Genomic DNA, 25876 nt, shown 5'->3' with positions numbered 1-25876 from the left:
CTGAAAAGATTTTAAAACGTTTTAATATGGACAAGGCAAAACCATTAAGTACTCCTATGGTTGTTAGATCACTTAATGTTGACACTGATCCATTTCGTCCCTGTGAAGATCATGAAGATATCCTGAGACCAGAAGTACCATATCTTAGTGCAATTGGAGCTCTTATGTATCTTACAAATTGTACAAGACCTGACATTTCTTTTGCAGTTAATTTGTTGGCAAGGTTCAGCTCAGCTCCTACCAAAAGACACTGGAATGGGATCAAACACATATTTCGATACCTTCGAGGAACTACTGATTTAGGATTATTTTATTCTAACGAATCAAAACAAGATTTGGTTGGTTATGCAGATGCAGGTTATTTATCTGATCCACATAAAGCTAAATATCAAAATGGATATGTATTCCTAAATGGAGGTACCGCAATATCATGGCGTTCTCAAAAACAAACACTTGTTGCAACATCATCAAATCATGCCGAAGTAATTGCATTACATGAAGCCAGTCGGGAATGTTTTTGGTTGAGATCAATGACACAACTCATTACTGATTCTTGTGGACTAGAACGCAATAAAAGTTCAACAACTATCTATGAAGATAATGTAGCTTGCATAACACAGATGAAAGAAGGGTATATCAAAAGTGACCGAACAAAACACATACCCCCTAGATTCTTCTCATACACTCAAAATCTCATTAAGGACAACCAGATTGAAATGAGATATGTTCAGTCCAGCAAAAACTCTGCTGACCTTTTCACCAAAGCACTTCCAACTGCTATTTTCAGAACACACGTTCATAATATTGGCATGAGGCATGTTCAGAAGATGTAACAACTCAGGCGTTGCCTACTTGAGGGGGAGTCAACTCTATGCTGCACTCTTTTTCCCTTAGCTAAAGTTTTATCCCAAAGGGTTTTCTTTAGCAAGGTTTTTAACGAGGCAGTACTAGTTATTCACTAATAAAATTATCATCCAAGGAGGAGTGTTATAAAAGTAATAATTGGATGATAATTTTATTATTATTATAGATATTGCATAGTATATTTTTTTGAGTATAAATAGGTGTGTTGAGTTAGAGTTTATTGTATGTATTTTTTTTGGTTAACAAAAACACTCTCTCTCTCTCTAGATTCCAAATGCCACCAAACTCTCATTGTACATTTTTCTATAAATAAAAAACCAATTACTCATACCTTTTGTTCAACCTTTGTTTTCTCCGTTTTACAGTATCTCTATCTCTATATACCTTCTACAGTCAAGAACCACTAAAGGTAATTATAAGCCTACTCAATTATAACAAAACAAACCTTTTTGTTTAATTAATTTCATTCTCACACGCATTCCCAATAACAAACAATAAAAACCCCCAAACCAAACCACCTTCAATTCAATTTCGTTTCATTTTCTATTCTATTCAATCAAATATATTCAATATTCTTTAAAATTAGATTCTGTTCGCATTCAATTTTTAGGGTTTTCATTAATGGCCGCTTATGCGGCCTGTATTCGGGCCGGAACTAAACTCCGATCCGTTCAGGCTATCAATTCACCGGTATTCAGAAACGCTTTTGCACCTACAACGTCATCATCATCGCATTGTAATCCGATTAGCAACAGATTTGATTTCAGGCAGATTTCTCAATCAGTTCAACCTAACGGCAAACGTTTGTTTCTTGTTGATACCCTGGCGCTTGTAAGTCTAATTTTGTTTATATGCTTTTGAAGTTAAATTAGGTTAAGTTTTTTTTTTTTTAGAAGTTTTTGAAGGTTGTTCGATGAGTTTATGTGAAAGGACCTTATTAGATTTTTTGAGGGATAATAATCTAAAAAAGCTTGAGTTTCATATCCTTAGGCCTCGTTTGGCTCACAGAATCCAATGGGATTCCGGTAGAATTGGAATTGAATTTACACATGTGTCATGTCTAAATTCAAAATTCCAATTTCGCAGGAATCCCATTAAATTTTGTGAGTAGGGGCTTAGTTTTTAGAAGACCTAAAGCCGAAATGTACTATTGTATTATTTTTTCCTTTTTCCTTTTATATTTAATTGGGTTTTTTTATTTGTTTGGTCAATGTGATTAATAATGGTATGAATTGATGTATGTAATATTTCATGTGTTTAGGTTAGGAGATTAGAAGGACAAGGTGTGCCATCAAAGCAAGCGGAAGCGATAACATCTGCAATAACTGAGGTTTTGAATGATAGTATGGAAAATGTGGCTCAATCTTTTGTTTCCAAGGGTGAAATGCAAAGGGTTTGTTTTTTTTTTTTTTTTTTTGTCATTAAAAGATTTCTGATTTTTAATTGTTATTTTCTCGGGTGATGAAAATTCATATTTTTTGTGAATGTGTGCTATTTAATGTTCATAGATTGAGATGATTCAAGATGGCAACTTGGGGAAATTCAAGTCTCAAGTACAAAGCTCTCAGGTAATTTTTTAGTTGTAGGATAAATGTACATGATTGCGGTGTTGAATATAATACCATTTGAGGTTGAAATGATTATCAATGTTGAATGCAGTTTGTATGCTATATTATTAGGTTTCAAATTGACTTGTTAATAAGAAGCTTAGGAGAATGCTTCATTCAAATGTGCCGATCTATTATGTTCTTTTTATGAATATAAGAAGACATGATTTGAGATAATAGGCGAGTTGAAGCCATTTGTGTAATAATTGGTTTTCATAAAGTAGGACCCTTTTATATGCATTGTAGTGATTGATTCTTTTTATAAAGTATTTAAAAATTAAAGTTCCACATGAGAACAAGAAAAGTAGAGGAGTATTGTGGATTGGATTTTGTGTACAATACAATGGTTAAATGTTGGCAAGAATGTACTTTATGTGGTTCGACTATGTTATAGAAGAATATGTCAGATTTATATCTGACAAGAGAAGTGATCTTGTAAACATTTAACAGAGATGGTTTGTCTATGTCGGTGGATGGTCTTATGACTCCCACATTTTACAAACATAGCATTTTTTTAAGACTATCCCTAACCCAGCGTCACTCAACAAAAGTCACACCAATTGGCTAACATGGCAAGGTTTAACGCCTCTAACCAGGCGTTAGAAGTGATGCCTTTGGGGCGTTAGTCAACTATATGACGGGAAAAAGTTAAAGCGTCAATTTTTTTGTATCCAATCAAAAACCAACACATATATTTTGTATATTATTAATTTAATTTTTTATACCTAATTTCCAATCATATTTTACTACATCACCCAAAACTTTCTCAACCACTAAAATTTAACACTCACCATTATTTAACTTCACTCCATGACATTGCCACGTCACAGTCAAAAAACCACTTTATCTCCAAAAAGTGCAAAATTTGACTACACCTCGCTGTCAGGGTTATGGATGGTCTAATTGCCCATTGCAATAAGTTGAATTTTGTCTATCCTTTCAGGAAAATCATTTCTCCTCGTTGCAACGTGAGACGGAAAAACTGAGGAATGATATTGAGAAGATGCGTAGTGAGTTAAGGTATGTGTAATTTGGCTATATTGATTCATATGCTTGTTACAGCATATGATACAGTGACGAAATCAAACTAAACTTCAACTTATTAGTGGATTTAGTGAAATTTGAAGGTTACGAATTAAGTGCTCGGGTCTAAATTTCCACAATCTATTTGTAATCAGAGAAATACTGACTTCCGATTTTGACAGGTACGAGATTGACAAAGTCACTGCCGGACAGCGTCTGGATTTAAATCTCGAAAGGGGGTAAGGAATTACTTTTTAAATTTTTATAATTTTTGATAAATGATTGAATATATAAACTTGTATGATACTTTCTTATTATTTCAAGCTAACCCCTGATTATAAGAACCAACAAGTGTGAGCAATTGTGGATTTTGTACTCAAATTGAACCAATTTGGCTTGTTTTATCGCTTATCTGTTTATAGTTATTAATAGTTAAATGATCAATGAATGAATGCAGGAGAATTCGTGATGAACTCGCAAACCAAAACCAAGAAACCGCTAATCTCACAAACAAACTGGATAGGGTAAGTACATATTACCTACCTTTTGTCCCACACTATCCATCTAAATTCCGTTTATTCACCACAATGATATACTTTTTTTATCATTCGAATTGTTGTATAAATCCAGGAAATTCATTCGTTAAGGGCCCAATTGGAAGCAGCAAAATACGATGTGATCAAGTACTGCATCGGTACCCTTGTCTCAATTTCTGCCGTGGGTCTGGCCGTGTTGCGTATACTTATGTAAACTGTAATATTGCTAATTGTAATGATTAGCGTCAACACATAGAGGAAAAAGATAACTAGTTTCACGCGTTTTTTATTGTTCGTGATCTATTAATGAAATTTGTAACATAATGCGAGTAACTTGAACCATTATTAGTGGTAATTGCCCTTTTCAGTTGCACTTGTGTTCTATCTTGGCTTGCAGATTAAATTTGTTTGTCAGTTAACAGTTTACTTGGCTTATAGTAAATCATAACAAGGCTATCATTCACATCTTGTGATATTGATAGCTGCTTGTTTTATGGTCTGTTGTGTTTGACATGGTATTGTGCTTATAATGATACTGTAATTGTCTGCAGTCTGAAAATAAAATACGGAGCGGAGCGTCTGACATGATAATTGTGGAAATATAACGTAATCAATCATAATGGTGATGATATAAAATTTAATATCTAATTAAGCGAGAAATAAAAAATAGAAAAGGAAATGATAGTAGTTTATCTATTTGTCTGATCTTCAATAAAAAAAACGAAAAACATTGCACCAGCCGGGAATCGAACCCGGGTCTGTACCGTGGCAGGGTACTATTCTACCACTAGACCACTGGTGCTTTGTGCTGTTTCACGTTCTTTTGAATATACGTAACCAAAACCAGGACATTTCGGTTACTCATTAGGTCACTTTGAATGGAGATATTAAATGTCGCAAAACGAGCTTTATCTATTAAACAAGGTGCAAGTTGTTTTACAATAGTATAAGATAACGCACATTTACTAAGACATATGTATCATTAGCAGTTTATCTGTTTACCCTAGATTTTATGTTCTTTTAATAAACAAAATTGCTCAAATTGTTCATGTATTAATACTCTTTATCTGTTTTCATCCCTCTCAATTAATACTTCATCAATCACAAGAGGTTAGTTGCTCAAATTGCTCAAACTTGTATCAAGTTAGTTGAGTACATAAATGAAATGCTTCACGTGATGGATTGTGGATCAATAAACATTAGTTCATATAGCAAATGTTAATGAATATTGACACTTTCAAGTTGATGTAGGAAGGCGGGGTTTAAACATTGAAGAAAGAGAATTAATAATGGAGACCCGCACATGCTTAATACTTAACGGAATAGTTTGTTAAAATATTAGTGCACAACTCAAGTGGCTCAACTTGCTCAACTTGGTTTTGAAATTTATTGCTGAAGTTGCTCAACTTGTCCAAATGGGTTTAGGCCATTATTGACCAAATTAATGGTTAAGGTGTTTAGTGGACAACTTGACATTATCTTTTGTGGCATACTTGCATAATCAAGTTGCCTTTTATTTTGTTTTATTAGGTCTAGTTGTTAGTGTGTTCACATGTATGCTAGTTGTCATATTGGTTTGTTCACATGTATGCTAGTTGTCATGTTAGCGTGTTCACATGTATGCTAGTTGTCATCTATCTTTACTAGTGGGTCAAGTTGTTGGTGTGTTATGATTATGTTTTGCTTTAATCCTCTATATAAGGATTTGATTGTAACCATTTGAAATCAATCCAACACATTTAGTTTTTCATATTCTTGTTCATATTATTTCCTTAACCTTTTATTCATAGCAAATAACTTGTTAGTTTTATAGTTAATATAGTTAAGGTTAGGGTGAGTTTGAGGTAAAAATCTCATTTTAAGAAATGCGTGTGCAACTTTTAATTGGGAGAGATGAAAACAGATCAGAAGTGTTAACATAGGGATAATTTGAACAATTTTATCTTTCTAATAATTGAAGGTACTTGTTTCAAAACTAATGGAGTTGAGTATAATTTGTTTGATCGAACCATAACAACATTGCCTAATCAATTGACATCCTAATATCTTCACAAGAGGCTTTGAGTTAAAACCTCACTAGTAGCATATGAACTGGTAAAGAAAAGAGTCATAAATTATCACAAGATTACCAAGATAACTCAGTTAGACAGCATATATCTGTCAATAAAAATAATCACCCTTCCCGGATACTTTTAGTTACAACAACACGTGTAGGTATGAAGGAGGTAAGACGTAGACAATCCTTCATCTACTCTTTAGAGAAGTCATTTCTCAGTTAAACAACATGAAAAAACTCATGAGTGTACCCGTTTTAAACAAATCGTCTAGTACAAGTTCTCTTTTATAAAGAGACGGGGAAAAAGATATGTATATAAATCCTGTTAGGGTGTGAGTCTTGTATAGATGATGACATATATTACATATATAAATTCTGTAACAAGATAACGAGAGTTAGATCACAACGGAAAACCAATATTCCACATCATCAATGACTTGTATCATTCAAATATCATCGATAAATGAGATCTATTTTCCACAAGAGTACAAGACCAAGTATGCAACAACCATGATTATATAGATGATGACATATATTACATATCCACATAATTGCATATTTATGGAGGAAGCGTATCGTATAGAAACCTTAAAGAATATTGAGAAGGATCGACATTATTGACAGGAGTACAAAAAACACACAGGATCAGGGAAACGGGAAGGGCACGCTTATAATACATACTTTTCTTCTCTTCGTTATTAAGTCATTAGCAACTGGTCTACTGGTCAAACGCTCTTCTACAAGTTACTCTTAACGTGGCTTGTTACTCAAGAAACGCCTCACATACTTCTCATTGATCTCAAACACAAAGCTCATCCCCCTTATCTATAAAGTGGAAAGATTAAATAAAATGACAAGTTCATTTTAAATATATGAAACTCGGCATTTTTTAAATAATGTAAAGAGTAATTAACGATTACCTCAATTAAACAACTTGAACCAAGTGTAACCATCTGCCCTTGAGCAACCAGTTTGCCATTTAATGAGATTGAACTCGCTCCAAGATTTTTGAGACTGAATGATCCATCTGTGTCCATCTTTATGATAGCCTAGTATATCAAAAAGGTATACTATATGTACTTAATAAATGCATTAGCACGAATTTATACGCATAGTAGTGAAAAAATATATTTATATATGAAAAGGTCACCTGTCGCCTTGATATCTTGTTAGCACGGCCTTCTTTTCTTAGATCAATATCAACCTCAGTGTCATCAGTAGATCTTCCAATTGTGACCTGCAAAACACAAATTTACTTATGTTGAATATTACCAAGAAACATCAATCAAATAAAATACGATATGTTGTTTTAGGATCATCGGTACAATACAAAACAAAAATGAAAATAAAAATAAAAAAGGGTCGAAACGGGTAATTTTACATTATCCATCGTTTTGGATTTCAATAATGATGCATGTTCTCAATTTGTTCGAGAAATACATTTATGTAAATATAAAACTTAGATGTGTGCATGCAATGTATAAAAAAATAGAGTGGCCTAACCAAACCCTAATTTAAAATCATATTAGCACTTTAACCTAACTTTGACCTCCATTGACATTGACCGACTCAGACCCAACTTTTGACCGTTAACCGATATTTTCGGCGTTCTTCGAATCGGGTCGGGCTAGTCACCACTCCGACTAATCAGTCATCTCAGCCATTGGGCATTCTAATATCAGCATGCAAACGAGATGCTTATTAGAACTGATAACTAAGAATCCCATATAGTTCAATCATCACAAGACTAAAAAAATCAATTTAACATGAGTGTAACAACTTCGATTGAAATAAAGAAATTACTCAGAGTCTTCATCAGACTGGTACCTCAATTTTCTTCATATATTCCTTGAGATGACGGCCATAGAAAATGGCAAGGGCTCCATGAGTTGACATGGCTCTTTGGAATGAAGAACGAGCAGCCTGTTCCAGCCTCATTATCATCCTTTTAGCGTCCTCATTCTGATATCTTGCAACTGCAAATTGGGACATGACCATCAATATATAACACAAACATACAAGAAGCGTGTTTTCCATATAAATGTTGCACATCTTATATATATAAGCTTTCTTGCAAGTCACTTATAAAACCTTATAATTAGTCATTCTGTCACTGAAATAATTGAACTTAGCTAAAAGGAGTTGTAAGGCTACCTTCACTTGTAATACATGAGTCCTGACTATGAGCCAAGTCCATTTCAAGTATCTGAAAGAGAACATCAACAATTAAAAGATGGAACTACAAAATGTAATATAAACAAAAAGGTCCTAAACTCTTTATGTATTACCATGGCTTCAACATCAGAAAAGTAAGGTACGTCACCATCACTATCAGAGTTGTCCACATCATCAATATAAGAATCATCCATGGGTTCTGGATCAACCCGTTTGACAGACCCACCTTCTAAAGGTAATGGTATCTCATTATACACCATTGGGATGCAAGAACCCTGTTTAAAAGAAAAAAATAAAGACAAAGTTATAACAATATGCACCTCAAAGTTGTGATAAAAATGTTTATTAAAGATACGTTACCCGCAGTTCAACTTTACTAGCATCTTCCTCTATCAGTTCGTTCCCACTCATCTCTAGAGCTCTATGTACGGGCCTAGTTTGATTAGGAAGTCTAATATTATTAGGCTTTGGCGCAAGATATTCACCTTCAGGTGACTCGTTTTTAGGTCCCGAGCCAACATGTGATGCATTTGGCCGACTTGAATGTGATCGGGAGAAACATGGTGCAGGATCTTTACCTTTTTTTACTGAACTCGGCCCATGTTCGTTATCTTTCTCATTAGATGAGGAAGATAATGAACCAACATTGTCTGTAGCAATTTGCAGTCCAACCGAAGGAGTAATTTGAGTAGATGGGTGAATCAGCAGAAAAATATCATCATTGCACGGTATATCAGGGTCTTCTGTATTTAATGTGCAAATAATAAAATCGAGTTGTGATACTGATGTTGATGCCACATCACCCTCCTGCTGCTGATAATCTTTTAACTCTTCTGGACATTGAATACTTACGGTAGCATCAGTATGTACATTTTTAGCAATATCATCATGCGTTGAATCTTTTACATCCGCGTCCATGAAAAGAATATCATCTTCGTTTGAGAAGTTGAGAAGAGATTCTGGTAGATCTGTATACTCACCATCCTGACCCGAAAGGGACATCTGGTGGGCCCCATCATATCCAGGTGAACTCTTACCCTCTCTTTGGTGGTCATATTCTTCAGTTTCTTCTGCAACCTGATGACTTTCAGCGTTGTTCTCATCAACCGGCATATCAGGGGCAGAAACGTCTTCTAACGTCTTCCAGAGTGGCAGCCTAGTTGACGGAGATGAAAATCCCAACGTGTGAAACGAAGCACTACCGTCTGACATAGGCGAATTAAAAAGGTGCTTCCCTCCAAATCCACCCGATTTATCAGACTTGGGTTGACTTTCAGATGGACCTGAATCATCAATACGTGTGGCGTTCTTCATCTCAAGTTTTGGGTCAAAAGAACCACCTATTAATTCATTTTGTGAAGGAGAAACATCTTCAGTAAACTTAAACAATCCTTCTTCCCTCATTGCTCCATTTATAACATTTGTAGCTACAGTCCCTATAGATTCGGGAAAAGCCTGGCGCAAGATTTCAAAGTCTTTTTCCTCAAACCCTAAATTGTTTGCAAGACAATCTTCTAGTAAAACATTATCATCATGAGTCCGATGATTACTAGTAGCATTATGTTCTTGATGAAAAAAGCCGAGATTTGGAGAGCTAAAAAATTCATTTTTTATTCTCTTTCGCATGGCATAATAATGTCTGCGTATGCTTCTCTTTTCGGGGACCTTCTCACTTCCTTTAGTATTGTCTAATTTAGATTTTGAAGATGAATTTGAAACAGATAGTTCGAGTTCGGCCATACGAGCAGAAGCTTGAGCTGAAACATCGGGATCATAAAGAAGGGAATACCATCGATCTCGAAGTTCGCGAAATGTAAATTTTCGGGAAAACTTTATTGCCCCTTTAGCAAGTGCTTCGAGTGAAGCTCCACCCTGATGGTAAATAGGCAGAAAATTATTAGAGTGTACGAATTAATACATAACAGTTGGATTGGTATATGGCGATTAGAAAGTAGCAAAACAATACGTGTTCAGTAGCAGCATAAGATCTACTCGTATATCGTGTATGTTTGGCAAAAGTAGATGGTAGTTGGTAGCTTGTAGCTGATAGCTTTTTATAGGTATTTGGGTATTCGGCAGAGTAGGTGAAACTATTAAAAAAAAAAGAGTAAAATGACAAAAAGCTAGGACCTTTTCCTCAAGCGCTAGTTCTCTATGTTTTTAGCCTCTAGCTTTTTCCCTCCGTCTAGAGGCTTTAAGCTCTTTTTCCACACGAAACTTTTCATTAGATAGGAGCTTTTTCATAAAAGCTAGAAGCTAAAAGCTCCTAACCAAACATACCCATAATTGCATCAGCATCACATGGGTTTGTTTGCTAAAACAAAATTCTAAGTGACATGCACTTTTTTTTTATATTCTACATGTGGTCGACAGTGTTTTTCACAAATAAAGTGACATAATAACGAGTGAGTCGAGCCAATTTATGCAAAACTCCTGAACATATTCCTCATCATATGGTACATAGGATCATGTAGTACATGAAAGGGTACTCATGGTACAGGGAAATATATGTTAAACCGCAAGGCTAAAACTTGAATCATACATTCAACTAACTTTTTGTTATTTCCATTATAAACCAAATACCATAATTTCAGTCAATATATATTTCACGGGGGAAAAAGGTCAGTTGCAGAAATATTAGGAGCAACCGAGCAATCGGTAACCTTCATATGAACCGAGAGATATAGATGGAACTTTATTTTATAAAGACATCCACAATAAATGTTGCTCGCAATGGGGCACAACACGATAAGAATAAATATGTGGAAGTTAATACGACTATTCATATAGGAGAAGCTTGAAATTCGTTTATATCAGTGTGCCTGTCAACCTATGTATCTAACCAAGTAACAGATATTTTGACAGAGCGTTTACCATGTTCAAGTTTACAGAAATAAATATCCAAGTTAGGAATGAACATTTAATAATTTAAGGATTAAAGTCGGGAAATATTCTGTGTATTTAGACATAGTAAACATTACAAGAATAGATTGGGAATCTAATGTGTATGTATACATTCTTGTATTCGGGATGAACATATTTAAAAGTTTATGAAATTTATAAGATAGGCCACAACCAAAAACTATTTGCAGCTTGAGTACCTACCCATCCTTCCAGAAATGAGATTAAGGTAACTAATGAAGCCTAGCTAAATCAAAACACTAATAGACCACCATAACCTTTTTCAGCCAAATCTTATAAGGAAAGAGATGAGCATGAATATTATTACGTTCAAAATTTTTAGACTATATAATAAATAATAAATGAGGCACGTGAAACACAAGAAAACATATATAAAACCTATAACTAGCATTCTACATAGAAGCACTGAAGATAATTGAAAATCACCTTATCTAGTAAGATATATACCATGCTGAATATTAATTGCTAAAACATAAAATATCCAGATATTTCATATGTGATCTTAGCTTTATAGGAAACTGTAGACATTAAACTTAACCTGAACTCCATTTTCTACATCACGTCTCTGGCACATTCCTATGGGGCACAATCAGTGGTGGAAACAGGTGGGGGCGAGAGGGGCACCCGCCCCCAGTGGATTTTCATTTTTTAGTGCAAAAAATTTGGGTTTTTTCATTTTGCCCCCGGTGGATTTTTTTTGTCCAAAAATCCTCATATTTTGCCCCGAAAGCCTCCAGATTTTGCCCGAAAACCTTCGTATTTTGTCCAAAAGCCTCCATATTTAGCCCAAAACCTCCATGTTTTGGCCAAAAAAAGTTGCTATGTTAAAAAAAAAAAATTTCGCCCCAAGTAAAAAAAAAATTCTGTTTTCGCCACTGGGCACAATGTGTGAAGTCACCTTAAATACCTTGCCCATTTAATGCACCATAATCAACCAAGGAAGTTTCATTAATTTGACTTAATATCTGTGTTGGTACACAAAATTGAGTATAATTCAAAATTTGTATATAAATCTATGCTGTAGATAAACTTCACAATAAAAAGCTAATAATCCCCCATCCCTCACTACCTTTTATATAAAATACAAATATCATTAATCATTTCCCATATTTAAAGACTCCTTGAAGTTTTAAGGATGATATACTTTCATCACTCATTGTTTAAACCCCCAATGATTAATCAATCGATCAACTGAATATCCAAAACTCTTCAGTACACTGCTATTGAATGATAAGGCAAGTGATTCAACTCTAATAATTAAAAAAACACTAGAGGAGATACAGAATTTAGGTTAGACTAAAATGTGCCATAATGCTTATACAGACACTACATACATCCAAATAGTTAGATCTTATCTAATTCGACAATTCGGAAAATCAATATATGCGATTATGAACCAAATATGAATTTTAAAATTCAATCAAATCAAAACTAAATTGTAATACATCGACTGACAATAAAAAATTTTAAATTTTAAAATTCGTTAATTGCTGTAAAATCATGATGTCGTATCATCAAACCCTACTCAATTTGACCTAATAAATATCGAACAGTAACACACACTCCCTAACCTACGATTAAAAAACAATTATAGAAATTAAAAAGATGTAAACGAACCTCAATTGAATTCTTGAGCAGCAGGTCATCTTCAGGAATCCATGGAGAAGAAACAGAAGCCGTTGCTGTCATCTTCTCCACTCAAGAAAATAGAAACCCTAGATTTGTCACTCAGTGTGTTTTATATCGAATTGGAGTCCTTAAAATGGAAATTAGATAAAATTGAAGGTGTAATTGGAAAGTGAAGCTCAGATTATGAGTATCGAGTGAGAGTAAGATGATAAATATTCGAGGAAGCTCATCGCGCGGGTAATGTATTGTTTCTCTGGTACGGAATAAAACCAGTGTTTTTACTTGCAGAAAAATAGACATAGACATATAGACATATACACATAATGATATACAGATATAGAGGGTTTTTTATTTATTATTATTTTTTTCTTCAAAATAACGCAAAATGTTTTTTAAAAGAAAACGTTTTCTACGGAAAGATATAAAATAATAGCATAGAGGTTCAAACATGGAGAGTGTGACTTTCTCAATAAACTATCTAACACCGAATTTTCAACTATACAAAAGATACATTGCATTAATAACTAGCAACTAAATCAAGTTTTTGAATCTGATAAGTTTATTTTATCTAAGTATGGTTTGTTTGTTAATTTTTGTTATTTGAGCAATGGAATGTTTAGACTTAATATTGATCACGTGAATATTAACATTGCTTGTATGACAAGTGTTAGCATAAATGATTCTACTATTTGGCATGTTAGACTAGGACACGTGCACTTTAAAAGAATGCAAGGTATGTCTAAAGATGGTTTAATACATGCCTTTTGATATGAACAATGAAAAGTGTAAAATGTGTGTGTTGACAAAGATTACTAAGAAACCCTTTCAAAATATACATCGTTATACTGAAATTTTGAAATTAATATATAGTGATTTATGTGATTTGCATGCAACTCCTACTCTATGGAATACGAAATATTTTTGTGACTTTTATTGATGATGCTTCTAGGTTTTGCTATGTTTATTTATTACATACTAAGGATGAAGCATTAAATAAATTTAAAATATTCAACACTAAAAACAAAAGACTTTGATAAAAAGACTTAGAACCGATAGGGGAGGTGAATACATTGACCAATCTTATTTCCAATCTGTTGGTATTATCCACGAGACCACAACTCCTTATACACCACAACAAAATGGTATATATGATAGGAAGAATAGGGTCCTTAAGGAGATGGTTAATTCCATGTTATCCTATTCGGGTTTAAGTGAAGGATTTTAGGGGGAAACTATGTTAACAGCTTGCTATTTTGTAACAACCGGTCCTAATCCTCCCGGACGAAGTCATCAACAGTTGGTCCCATCGCGATGATCGACGCCAAGAAATGTCCTTAACACGAACTAATGCACAGCGGAAGACTTTATTCGTACCTGAGAATAACATGCTTTGAAATGTCAACATAAAGTTGGTGAGATATATATAGGTTTGATGCTAGCAGCGTTATAACTATGGACCACAAGATTTCATATTTATAAACATAATACACTCGCAAGTGTATGAAAAGAATTCCAAGCAATGGGCACCCGGTAACTAGCCTTAACAAGAGTGTGTACCCCTGAGTTATAATAATATGTGCACCGAATCAAGTGCGTTCCGTTAACCTCGAAGTACTAAACACCCGTTCTTCTAGTTTACTAGAATAACATCTGGGTGGGGGTGTAAAACCCGATAGATCTATCTTTAGGATTCGCGCCTACCAGTTCATAAACCAATAGTTAAAGTTACCAAGCTAGGGGACTTTTGATTCAAACCCATGTAGAACGTAATTTTAGTCACTTGTGTCCATAACGTAAATCATTTATAAAAATAGCGCATGTATTCTCAGCCCAAAAATATTTAAAGTTTAAAAGGGGACTATATACTCACCAAACTGTATTTTGTAGTAAAAATACATATAACATCTTTGATCAAGTATAAGGTTGGCCTCGGATTCACGAACCTATATTAATTATATATATTAACACATAATGTTAATCAATTAAATTTATAAATTTCAAAATGTATTATAATTAATATCCTTATATTACTTTACTACCTATAATATTTTATTTTATATATTTATAAAAGTAATAATAATAATAATTTTTATAAAAATAATAGTAATGATAATAATACTAAAAATAATGATAATTTTAATAATAATAATGATAGTTTTGATAAATGATAAAAATATAGTTATTAGTAATGATAACCTTAAAGATAAAAGTTTTTAATAATTTTAAATGATAATATCTATATTGATATTTGTAATAATAGTAATAATAATAATAATAATAATAATAATAATAATAATAATAATAATAACAATAATATAATAATAATAATAATAGAAATTCTAGTATTTAAGGTTATACCTTTGAAACATTAAAAAGAGTAAAACTGCCCCGAGACGAGACTCGAACTCTTGACCTCTCGCATACCCGACTATACTCTCTACCATTCGTCCATCACTTATTTTCTGATTATTGTCAGATTCTAATATAATTAACTTGTATTTCTGTATCTTCTCTAACCCATCTTCTTCATCTAATTTAAGATCGATCATATGTATAACATATTTAAATTTCGTTTCATTATCCTTTTTCGGCCCAATCAATTCGTTTAAAGAACTCAAGGGTCACGGCCCATTCATAAAAATTTAGAAACCCAATTAACTAATCCACTAATCATGCTTTAACCTAGATAGATTGTCTTGGTGTTCCTGTCGATGGGAAACAGACACGAAAGAAAGAAAGGAAAAGGGACGCAAATAGATGCCTCCTCCTTTACAGCTCATAACTTTTATTTATTGTATAATTATCATTCCAAGTCATTGTCTTGTCCCACTTGATTATCATATAAAGATCATCTCATTACCTAAAAGTATTTTAGGTCTCGTGATTATTATTTTTAAAAAAATTGTGCAGTAGCCATAGAATGTCGCCAAGGTGATTGTGGTGTTAAATTAGAAACAGAAGAATAGCGAGTTGCAGCGATTCATGGGGTTTGGTTTGTGTTTATGATCAAAAGATAAGAAAGAGAGGATAGAGAGATTGGTGTTGATTGGGTTTTGAAGGCTGTAACAAGACTTTATACAGATAGGAAAAAAAAAAAAACGAAACAGTTTTTGTGGGTTTAGTTTTGGTTCATTCTTGGATAGAAACAGAAATATGTAGAGAGTGGTGGTGCCGGGTTTGAGTGAAGGTAGTCGGAGATGGTGATCGTGGTATGTTCATGATTGAAGAAATGAGGGAGAGTTGAGTGATGGTTAATATATGATCATTTGTATGTAGGTGTAATATATAGATATAACAAGAGTCATATTCAATCAAACGATACAGTAGAGTTTATTGTTTGTATTAGGTGTTGATTAATATAAATCACGGGTTAAACAGGAAGCACAGAAAAAAAATAAAACAACAAAATAACAATCAGATGCGTATAAATTTATCAGATTTATATTGTATATTTTATTAATAAATATAATAATGATAATAATAATAATAACAATAACAATTAAATCATAGAATTTGTTATAATTAATTGTAATGATATTAATAATAATAACAATTGTATCATTTTCCAATAACTAAAATATTGATTTATATTTATATATTATATCTGAATATATATCAGTGTTTATAAAAAATATATATATGTACATATATATACTTGATTTTTACATACTTGTATATATATATATAACTATATTTGAATATCTATATATTTATATATGTATTTATAAATTATGTTTTATATTATTAATTACCAACTAGAATTAATGAATTCATAAAAATGATAAAAAAAATAATAATTAATTAATAATAATAATAGTAATGATTATATTAATAACATTAATGATTTTTAATGATACTTAGTAAGAAGAATTAATTTTAAAAGAATTAACAATATTATTATAACATCTATATTTAATACATTAGGGTTTACACATTATAGATCAAGTAATATAACTACATAATATGCATTATATCACAATTAATATTAGATTTTATATATTTTTATAATATTATCTATATCTATTGATACTACCAATAGTAACAAAGATATAACAGACTTATATGTTTTAAAATTCTATATCTATCAAAATAATATTACTATAAATAAAAATAATGAGATTGATGTAACAATTATGCTCATCAATTCTCATATATATATTTACAACAATCGTTCGTGAATCGTCAGGCATGGTCAAAGGGCAACAGATTTCATGATTATAAATTTCAAGGTTTTCGAGACTCAAAATTACAGATTTTGCTTATCGTGTCGGAAACATATAAAGTTTAAGGTTTAAATTTGGTTGGAAATTTCCGGGTCGTTACAGTACCTACCCGTTAAAGAAATTTCGTCCCGAAATTTGAGTGAGGTCGTCATAGCTAACAATAAATATGTTTTCCTGACGAATATGAGTTGATAACTTGAGTTTTATCATCATTGAGTAATATGGATAAAAATAATTCGATTATTCGAAGAGTGCGAATGAAGCTATTCACAAAAGGATGAAATGAGAAACAAAGATTTGTTTTTAACTTTTGACGTAGTCAGGTTTGAATTTAGAAAATAAGGCGCGTCTTAACTTTTGACATTGCCTTGGTTGAATTCCGGAATTTAAGGGATTTAAAGAAAATCTTGAAGATCTATAAAATCTGATTCTTCGGGATTTATGGAAATTAAGATCTCTTTAATTAAATACGGTGATCTGCCCCGATTACTACGTCTGATATTTCCAGTATAAATTAAGCTCTTCCTTTCCATTATTCTCACCATTCTTATACTTTCTTTCTTAGTTCATACATCCAAAAGATTCTGAAAATGATTAATCCAGTTCTGATCCTTGTCCTCATCCTTACTATCGCAACAATCATTCTCCTTTTCCAACTTCCACCAGAGGAATCTGCTTTCTTCTACTTCGCCCTCGGGATTATAATGTTTTTAATTCTCCCGTGTCTTTATGTTGCGATAAACATTGATACACACGGTTTGTAATTTATGTGTTGTTATCGGACTTTATATTCTCCCTTATATTTCAAAGCTCTATGCTTTTGTTTTCTCTTCCCGACTTCAAGTCAAGCGAATAATGGTCCAGAATTTATAGATATAGAGTTTCGAATGATTATAATGTTCTAAGCATGAAGGAACGTGATAGCACGATTTGATTTTCAAATTTATCAACATCACGGAAGATAGAACCATCAAGAATACATTTTCTTGATTTGTTACGGAGTTAAGTAGGATGAAAGAGTTATGTAACATGGCACATGATGACGTTATGATCTGTGAATCATCACGTTTCATTTAGAAACTCAGCATGACTTACTGTAATATAATCACGTTGATCAAGTGTCATTATATTATACTAACTCATGCATTAGTTCCCATCATTACTACAATAACATTCATATTTTAAGCTTGAAAATTTACAGAATATAGAAACTAACAGTTTCTATATGATGTAATACTGATAGCACGAAAAGATTAATGATTTCAGATAAGAATAGTTATAAAAATATCTCCAGAAATATGGAGGATATTTATAATGAAAGGTACGATAATATCTCAGAATATCTAAGATCATAGGATGATAGAAACTATTGTCTGCAAGGGTTTAGAGTAAGGAGCAAGTTATTCACTATAGACTTTAGCAGACATTGAATTATTTGGATTCTTTGAAGTCAAACTTATTCTTTGTGATTTATCCACGGCTTTCTTCATAGTTTCGCATAATCTGCTTTTCGGTACTATATTTTCTATTGAATGTTTCCAATATATTGATACACAGGAAGCACGAAGAGGTATATAATTTCGGACGAGAATATTTATGAAAATATCCTCAGAAATATCAAAGATATTGATGATGATATTTTGAAATTTCTAAGTTCGACGGTTGATGGAGAAAGATTTTCCGCAAGATTTTAACATGACTTCGGAGCAAGATATTCTCTAAAGATTTCAACGGATCCAGAATTACCTGAATCCTTTGAATATAGGATTTGGTCCTTGTATTTGTCCTTGGTCTCCTTCATGGGTAACTCAATCTGTTTTTCAATACCCAATTTTCTATCGAGCGTTCCTAACACTCCTTTCTTTATCATCAAACTTTTGTCCGTTTAGACCATCTACCATTTTTCTGTTTCCTCTGCATTTAATGCTATGATATCTGAATCATCGGTTATTAATCCGAGGTGGTTTCAGGAGAATTGTGTTTTTAGATGATTAAACGCTGATGGTAATATGATGGAATATGAAAGGTTACCTGGTAACAATAAAAGAGCACGCGTATATATAAACGTTATAATAAGGTTGTTTCGTACGAAAAGTCGAAGTTGACTTGTTGGAGCTGTGACAAAATTGGCTAATTTTGAAAAGGGATCGCAAAGTTGTTTTTGTTAATAAATGCCAAAGGATCTGACGCGGCTACGTGTTGAACTTTTACACAATTGCCGAGAGTTTCTCAGGTGCATAACTATATGCATAAATCTTTCCTTCCGTAGATAAAGTGCGGTTGATTCATCCCATCGATTGAGGTATTTTCAAGAATCATGAAAGGTTTGAACGCAGAATGTAATCGTGAAGATACAAATGAGGTTTAAGACGAAATCAAGTGGCAAACTTGAAGAATTGTTTAGTTTCATATGTTATATTCAATATTTTAATTCATTTTAATTGTCCAATGTTATTAGTCCACAGTCGATAGTCCACAGTTGACAGTGCAATCATTCATATATAGTTTAATATATAATATTTGAATTAATTAATACGTATCGTGACCCGTGTACATGTCTCAGACTCGATCACAACTCAAAGTATATATATTATTATAGAATCAACCTCAACCCTGTATAGAGAACTCGATCATTACTGCATATAGAGTGTCTATGGTGATTCCAAATAATATATATAGATGTGTCGATATGATATGTCAAAACCTTGTATACGTGTCCCGATATTTAAAGTGCGTAAAATAAATAACAGAAATTAAATGACGATAAATAAAGTGCGTAAAGTAAATAACAGAAATTAAATGACAATAAATAAAATTGCGAGAATATAAATTGCGATAAAATAAATTGCGATAAATAAATTACGATAAATAAATTGCGATAAATAAAATGTAATACGGAATTAACAGTTAGCTAGGAACAGTTAGCTAGGATTTTGTTAGCGTGGTTTCTTAATAAAATTTAATATTGTTAATTAGTCTGTTTCTAATCAATTTTTATTGTGTCCATTATTTCTTCATTATGCCACTTGTTGGATTCTGATAGGTCAAAATTCAAATATGAAATTGAATTTGAATAAAAATAGTTATTCTTTGGTGAACGGATAAGTATCCCGGTGGTTGTAAATAGGATAGTGAATAACTGTTGAATCAGATTCGAAGAATATACAGTGTAACTTATTAATGTGAAATTTAAATATTCCTCGGGTATTACCTACCCGTTAAAATATTTTTATTATTAACAGTTTGTACAAAAGAATTTTTAATTACAATCTTTATGAAAACATATATACATATATATTTTCTTTAGATGTAATCATGAATTTAATGAGTTAACATGATATTAAACTCATTTAGTTTTCAGTTGGAACTAGAATAAATAATCTCTAAAACATTAGAGATTACATAATCACCATGTCGAACGAAGATAACTGATGTAGAATGTCATGTAGAATGATGATTATACTCGAGGTATAGATTGAGATGTTGAGGCATGTGATATTGAAATTTGGGTTGTTGGTGGTACTGTTGGTGCCGGTGATTTGGATGAAGCTGGTACGTTTTGCACCATATTTTCCAAGACTACAACTTATGCGCGAAGTTCGTTAATTTCTTCTATTACACCGGGATGATTGTCGGTTCGGACGAGCGGATGAATGAGGTTTAGAATCTGAGATAGTATATGATCGTGATGAGATACTTTGGAAATGAGAGAGAAAATGGTGTCTCGAACAGGTTCGCCGGTAAACGTTTTAGGTTCATTGTCAAGAGGTGAATTTGGTTAGTGGAAATGATCGCCTTCTTCGCGTTTCCATTGATTAAGTCGACTACGAACCCATCTCCAATTCATTCAGAATAGATGATGGCTAATTGATCGATTCATTCCGGTTACTCTGCTTTCGGAGCTCGAGTGGAAATCCATATCGAAATAGCTGTCGGAATAACTATCGAAATAGCTATCGAAATCTGATGGACTCGAACTGGTTGAGGGATTCATCTCGTACGATCAGATGAAGGATTTTCGATAAGAAATAGATTATAGGATGTAGATTAGTACCCTGCAATACATAATTTACATATGCATATATAATACTAAAATCCCATAAGCTATGGAGGAATCTACGGAAGCTGTCAGGCAAAGGTAACAATAACAGATACGCTAAGATATGAATTTAACTATACACTGTCTATGCAATAAAGGCAGTAAGACGTGTCTTAGACTTTAAGGATGATAAGCAAATAATTTTTCGACACTAAATGATAAGCAAAACTTTTGACATGCAAACACGGTCGAAGTCCAGACTCATTAATGCATTCTAACGACTATCAGTTAGACTCACTAATGCAAGACCTGGTTCGCTAAGACCACCGCTCTGATACCAACTGTAACAACCGGTCCTAATCCTCCCGGACGAAGTCATCAACAGTTGGTCCCATCGCGATGATCGACGCCAAGAAATGTCCTTAACACGAACTAATGCACAGCGGAAGACTTTATTCGTACCTGAGAATAACATGCTTTGAAATGTCAACATAAAGTTGGTGAGATATATATAGGTTTGATGCTAGCAGCGTTATAACTATGGACCACAAGATTTCATATTTATAAACATAATACACTCGCAAGTGTATGAAAAGAATTCCAAGCAATGGGCACCCGGTAACTAGCCTTAACAAGAGTGTGTACCCCTGAGTTATAATAATATGTGCACCGAATCAAGTGCGTTCCGTTAACCTCGAAGTACTAAACACTCGTTCTTCTAGTTTACTAGAATAACATCTGGGTGGGGGTGTAAAACCCGATAGATCTATCTTTAGGATTCGCGCCTACCAGTTCATAAACCAATAGTTAAAGTTACCAAGCTAGGGGACTTTTGATTCAAACCCATGTAGAACGTAATTTTAGTCACTTGTGTCCATAACGTAAATCATTTATAAAAATAGCGCATGTATTCTCAGCCCAAAAATATTTAAAGTTTAAAAGGGGACTATATACTCACCAAACTGTATTTTGTAGTAAAAATACATATAACATCTTTGATCAAGTATAAGGTTGGCCTCGGATTCACGAACCTATATTAATTATATATATTAACACATAATGTTAATCAATTAAATTTATAAATTTCAAAATGTATTATAATTAATATCCTTATATTACTTTACTACCTATAATATTTTATTTTATATATTTATAAAAGTAATAATAATAATAATTTTTATAAAAATAATAGTAATGATAATAATACTAAAAATAATGATAATTTTAATAATAATAATGATAGTTTTGATAAATGATAAAAATATAGTTATTAGTAATGATAACCTTAAAGATAAAAGTTTTTAATAATTTTAAATGATAATATCTATATTGATATTTGTAATAATAGTAATAATAATAATAATAATAATAATAATAATAATAATAATAACAATAATATAATAATAATAATAATAGAAATTCTAGTATTTAAGGTTATACCTTTGAAACATTAAAAAGAGTAAAACTGCCCCGAGACGAGACTCGAACTCTTGACCTCTCGCATACCCGACTATACTCTCTACCATTCGTCCATCACTTATTTTCTGATTATTGTCAGATTCTAATATAATTAACTTGTATTTCTGTATCTTCTCTAACCCATCTTCTTCATCTAATTTAAGATCGATCATATGTATAACATATTTAAATTTCGTTTCATTATCCTTTTTCGGCCCAATCAATTCGTTTAAAGAACTCAAGGGTCACGGCCCATTCATAAAAATTTAGAAACCCAATTAACTAATCCACTAATCATGCTTTAACCTAGATAGATTGTCTTGGTGTTCCTGTCGATGGGAAACAGACACGAAAGAAAGAAAGGAAAAGGGACGCAAATAGATGCCTCCTCCTTTACAGCTCATAACTTTTATTTATTGTATAATTATCATTCCAAGTCATTGTCTTGTCCCACTTGATTATCATATAAAGATCATCTCATTACCTAAAAGTATTTTAGGTCTCGTGATTATTATTTTTAAAAAAATTGTGCAGTAGCCATAGAATGTCGCCAAGGTGATTGTGGTGTTAAATTAGAAACAGAAGAATAGCGAGTTGCAGCGATTCATGGGGTTTGGTTTGTGTTTATGATCAAAAGATAAGAAAGAGAGGATAGAGAGATTGGTGTTGATTGGGTTTTGAAGGCTGTAACAAGACTTTATACAGATAGGAAAAAAAAAAAACGAAACAGTTTTTGTGGGTTTAGTTTTGGTTCATTCTTGGATAGAAACAGAAATATGTAGAGAGTGGTGGTGCCGGGTTTGAGTGAAGGTAGTCGGAGATGGTGATCGTGGTATGTTCATGATTGAAGAAATGAGGGAGAGTTGAGTGATGGTTAATATATGATCATTTGTATGTAGGTGTAATATATAGATATAACAAGAGTCATATTCAATCAAACGATACAGTAGAGTTTATTGTTTGTATTAGGTGTTGATTAATATAAATCACGGGTTAAACAGGAAGCACAGAAAAAAATAAAACAACAAAATAACAATCAGATGCGTATAAATTTATCAGATTTATATTGTATATTTTATTAATAAATATAATAATGATAATAATAATAATAACAATAACAATTAAATCATAGAATTTGTTATAATTAATTGTAATGATATTAATAATAATAACAATTGTATCATTTTCCAATAACTAAAATATTGATTTATATTTATATATTATATCTGAATATATATCAGTGTTTATAAAAAATATATATATGTACATATATATACTTGATTTTTACATACTTGTATATATATATAACTATATTTGAATATCTATATATTTATATATGTATTTATAAATTATGTTTTATATTATTAATTACCAACTAGAATTAATGAATTCATAAAAATGATAAAAAAAATAATAATTAATTAATAATAATAATAGTAATGATTATATTAATAACATTAATGATTTTTAATGATACTTAGTAAGAAGAATTAATTTTAAAAGAATTAACAATATTATTATAACATCTATATTTAATACATTAGGGTTTACACATTATAGATCAAGTAATATAACTACATAATATGCATTATATCACAATTAATATTAGATTTTATATATTTTTATAATATTATCTATATCTATTGATACTACCAATAGTAACAAAGATATAACAGACTTATATGTTTTAAAATTCTATATCTATCAAAATAATATTACTATAAATAAAAATAATGAGATTGATGTAACAATTATGCTCATCAATTCTCATATATATATTTACAACAATCGTTCGTGAATCGTCAGGCATGGTCAAAGGGCAACAGATTTCATGATTATAAATTTCAAGGTTTTCGAGACTCAAAATTACAGATTTTGCTTATCGTGTCGGAAACATATAAAGTTTAAGGTTTAAATTTGGTTGGAAATTTCCGGGTCGTTACATATTTGCTTAATAGAGTTCCTAACAAAATGAACAAGATTACACCTTATGAACTTTGGAATAAAAGAAAACCTAACTTGAATTATCTTTGGGTATTGGGTTGTAGGGCTGTTGTAAGACTGCCTGATCCCAAGAAGAAAAGTTTAGGAGAAAGAGGTATAGATTGCATACTTATTGGATATGTTGAACATTCCAAGGCATATAGGTTCTATGTTATAGAGCCTAATAAGTTTATCTCAATCAATTCTGTGATTGATTCAAGGGGTGCAATCTTTGATAAAAAAAAATCATATTTCATATATACCTAGACCAAATGACGTGATTCCAAGTAACAATGGAATCAACGAGGATTGTAATGATGAAGTTTTTGAAAAGGCTATTTATCAGTCACTTGAGATTCGAAAAAGCAAAAGAGAAATGAAACATAAATCATTTGGACTAGATTTTCAGCTATATTTAGTTGAATGTTCCAAGGATGATGTTTCAACCCAATATTCATACTGTTTCAATGTTAAGGATGATCCTAGAAGATATGATGAAGCAATAAGGTATGAGAATGTTGCATTCTGGAGAGGCAATTAATGATGAAATGGATTCCATCATGGGCAATAACACTTGGGTATTAGCTGATCTACGTCCTGGTTGCAAACCTTTGGGTTGCAAGTGGATCTTCAAAAGAAAGGTGAAGGTAGATTGAACTATTGAAAAGTTCAAAGGAAGGTTAGTCATTCAAGGCTTTAGACAAAAGTCTGGAATAGACTATTCTGATACTTATGCTTTAGTGGCTCGTATCACTACCATTAGACTGAATTGAGGAGGATTGTTGGAAATTTAGTGTAATTGAGAGATTTAATTTACACTTGTAAATGGGTTAGGAGGTACGGAGTGTACACCCATTAAGTGATAGATTACCCGGACCCAAAAGTAATTTTCCTTTATTTACTATCTTGACTTGGTCTACTCGATTTTGAGTTTTAGCTTGCTGTCCAAGTTGAGTTGCTTGCTATCGAAGTTAATGTTAGCTTGCTGTCCAAGTTGAGTTATAACTTGCTGTCCAAGTTAGTTTTAGCTTGTTGTCGAAATTTTTGTAAATATGGAAAGGATAATTCTTATTTATTAAAAAGATTATTATCTTACGGAAAGTGTAAGTAACTAGAGGGGGTGAATAGTTACTTAGTGTTTCGTTAAAACTTTTTCGAAATCTTTAATAATCAAAACGTAGGTTCGAATTGTGGAAGAGTTTGTGTTTGTTTATGCAAGTATGTAAAGAATGTAAGTGCACAAACACAAGGATTTATAGTGCTTCGGGAGGATGTTAACTAATCCTCCTTAATCCACTCCTCGATACACCTTATCGAGAGTTTTCTTCACTAAGTTTCTCCAAACCCGGTGGAGATCCTTT

General features: G+C 32.2%; 2 protein-coding genes and 1 non-coding gene across 3 annotated transcripts; 1 reads left to right on the top strand and 2 right to left on the bottom strand.

Annotated features, from left to right (window-relative positions):
* The first annotated feature begins 1323 nt into the window (after positions 1-1323).
* On the top strand, positions 1324-4392 carry LOC139861977 (protein FMP32, mitochondrial-like). Its single transcript, XM_071850511.1, has 7 exons — positions 1324-1695; positions 2126-2257; positions 2373-2432; positions 3415-3491; positions 3677-3733; positions 3952-4018; positions 4125-4392. The coding sequence occupies exons 1-7, from the start codon at positions 1486-1488 to the stop codon at positions 4242-4244; spliced, it is 723 nt and encodes a 240-aa protein (XP_071706612.1). The 5' UTR covers positions 1324-1485; the 3' UTR covers positions 4245-4392.
* A 369-nt stretch (positions 4393-4761) lies between these two features.
* On the bottom strand, positions 4762-4832 carry TRNAG-GCC (transfer RNA glycine (anticodon GCC)). The gene has a single exon. It is a non-coding gene; the product is annotated as a tRNA-Gly (tRNA).
* Positions 4833-6513: 1681 nt separating this feature from the next.
* Positions 6514-13085, bottom strand: LOC139861957 (uncharacterized). The gene is made up of 8 exons (XM_071850484.1): positions 12801-13085; positions 8622-10133; positions 8375-8536; positions 8241-8292; positions 7914-8062; positions 7237-7323; positions 7007-7135; positions 6514-6911 (listed from the first exon to the last, which is right to left on the bottom strand). The coding sequence occupies exons 1-8, from the start codon at positions 12870-12872 to the stop codon at positions 6837-6839; spliced, it is 2238 nt and encodes a 745-aa protein (XP_071706585.1). The 5' UTR covers positions 12873-13085; the 3' UTR covers positions 6514-6836.
* Positions 13086-25876: the final 12791 nt, after the last annotated feature.

Source organism: Rutidosis leptorrhynchoides, chromosome 8 (assembly GCF_046630445.1).
Source record: "Rutidosis leptorrhynchoides isolate AG116_Rl617_1_P2 chromosome 8, CSIRO_AGI_Rlap_v1, whole genome shotgun sequence".
NCBI classification, from domain to species: domain Eukaryota; kingdom Viridiplantae; phylum Streptophyta; class Magnoliopsida; order Asterales; family Asteraceae; genus Rutidosis; species Rutidosis leptorrhynchoides.
This window is presented reverse-complemented; position numbering and strand designations above follow the sequence as displayed.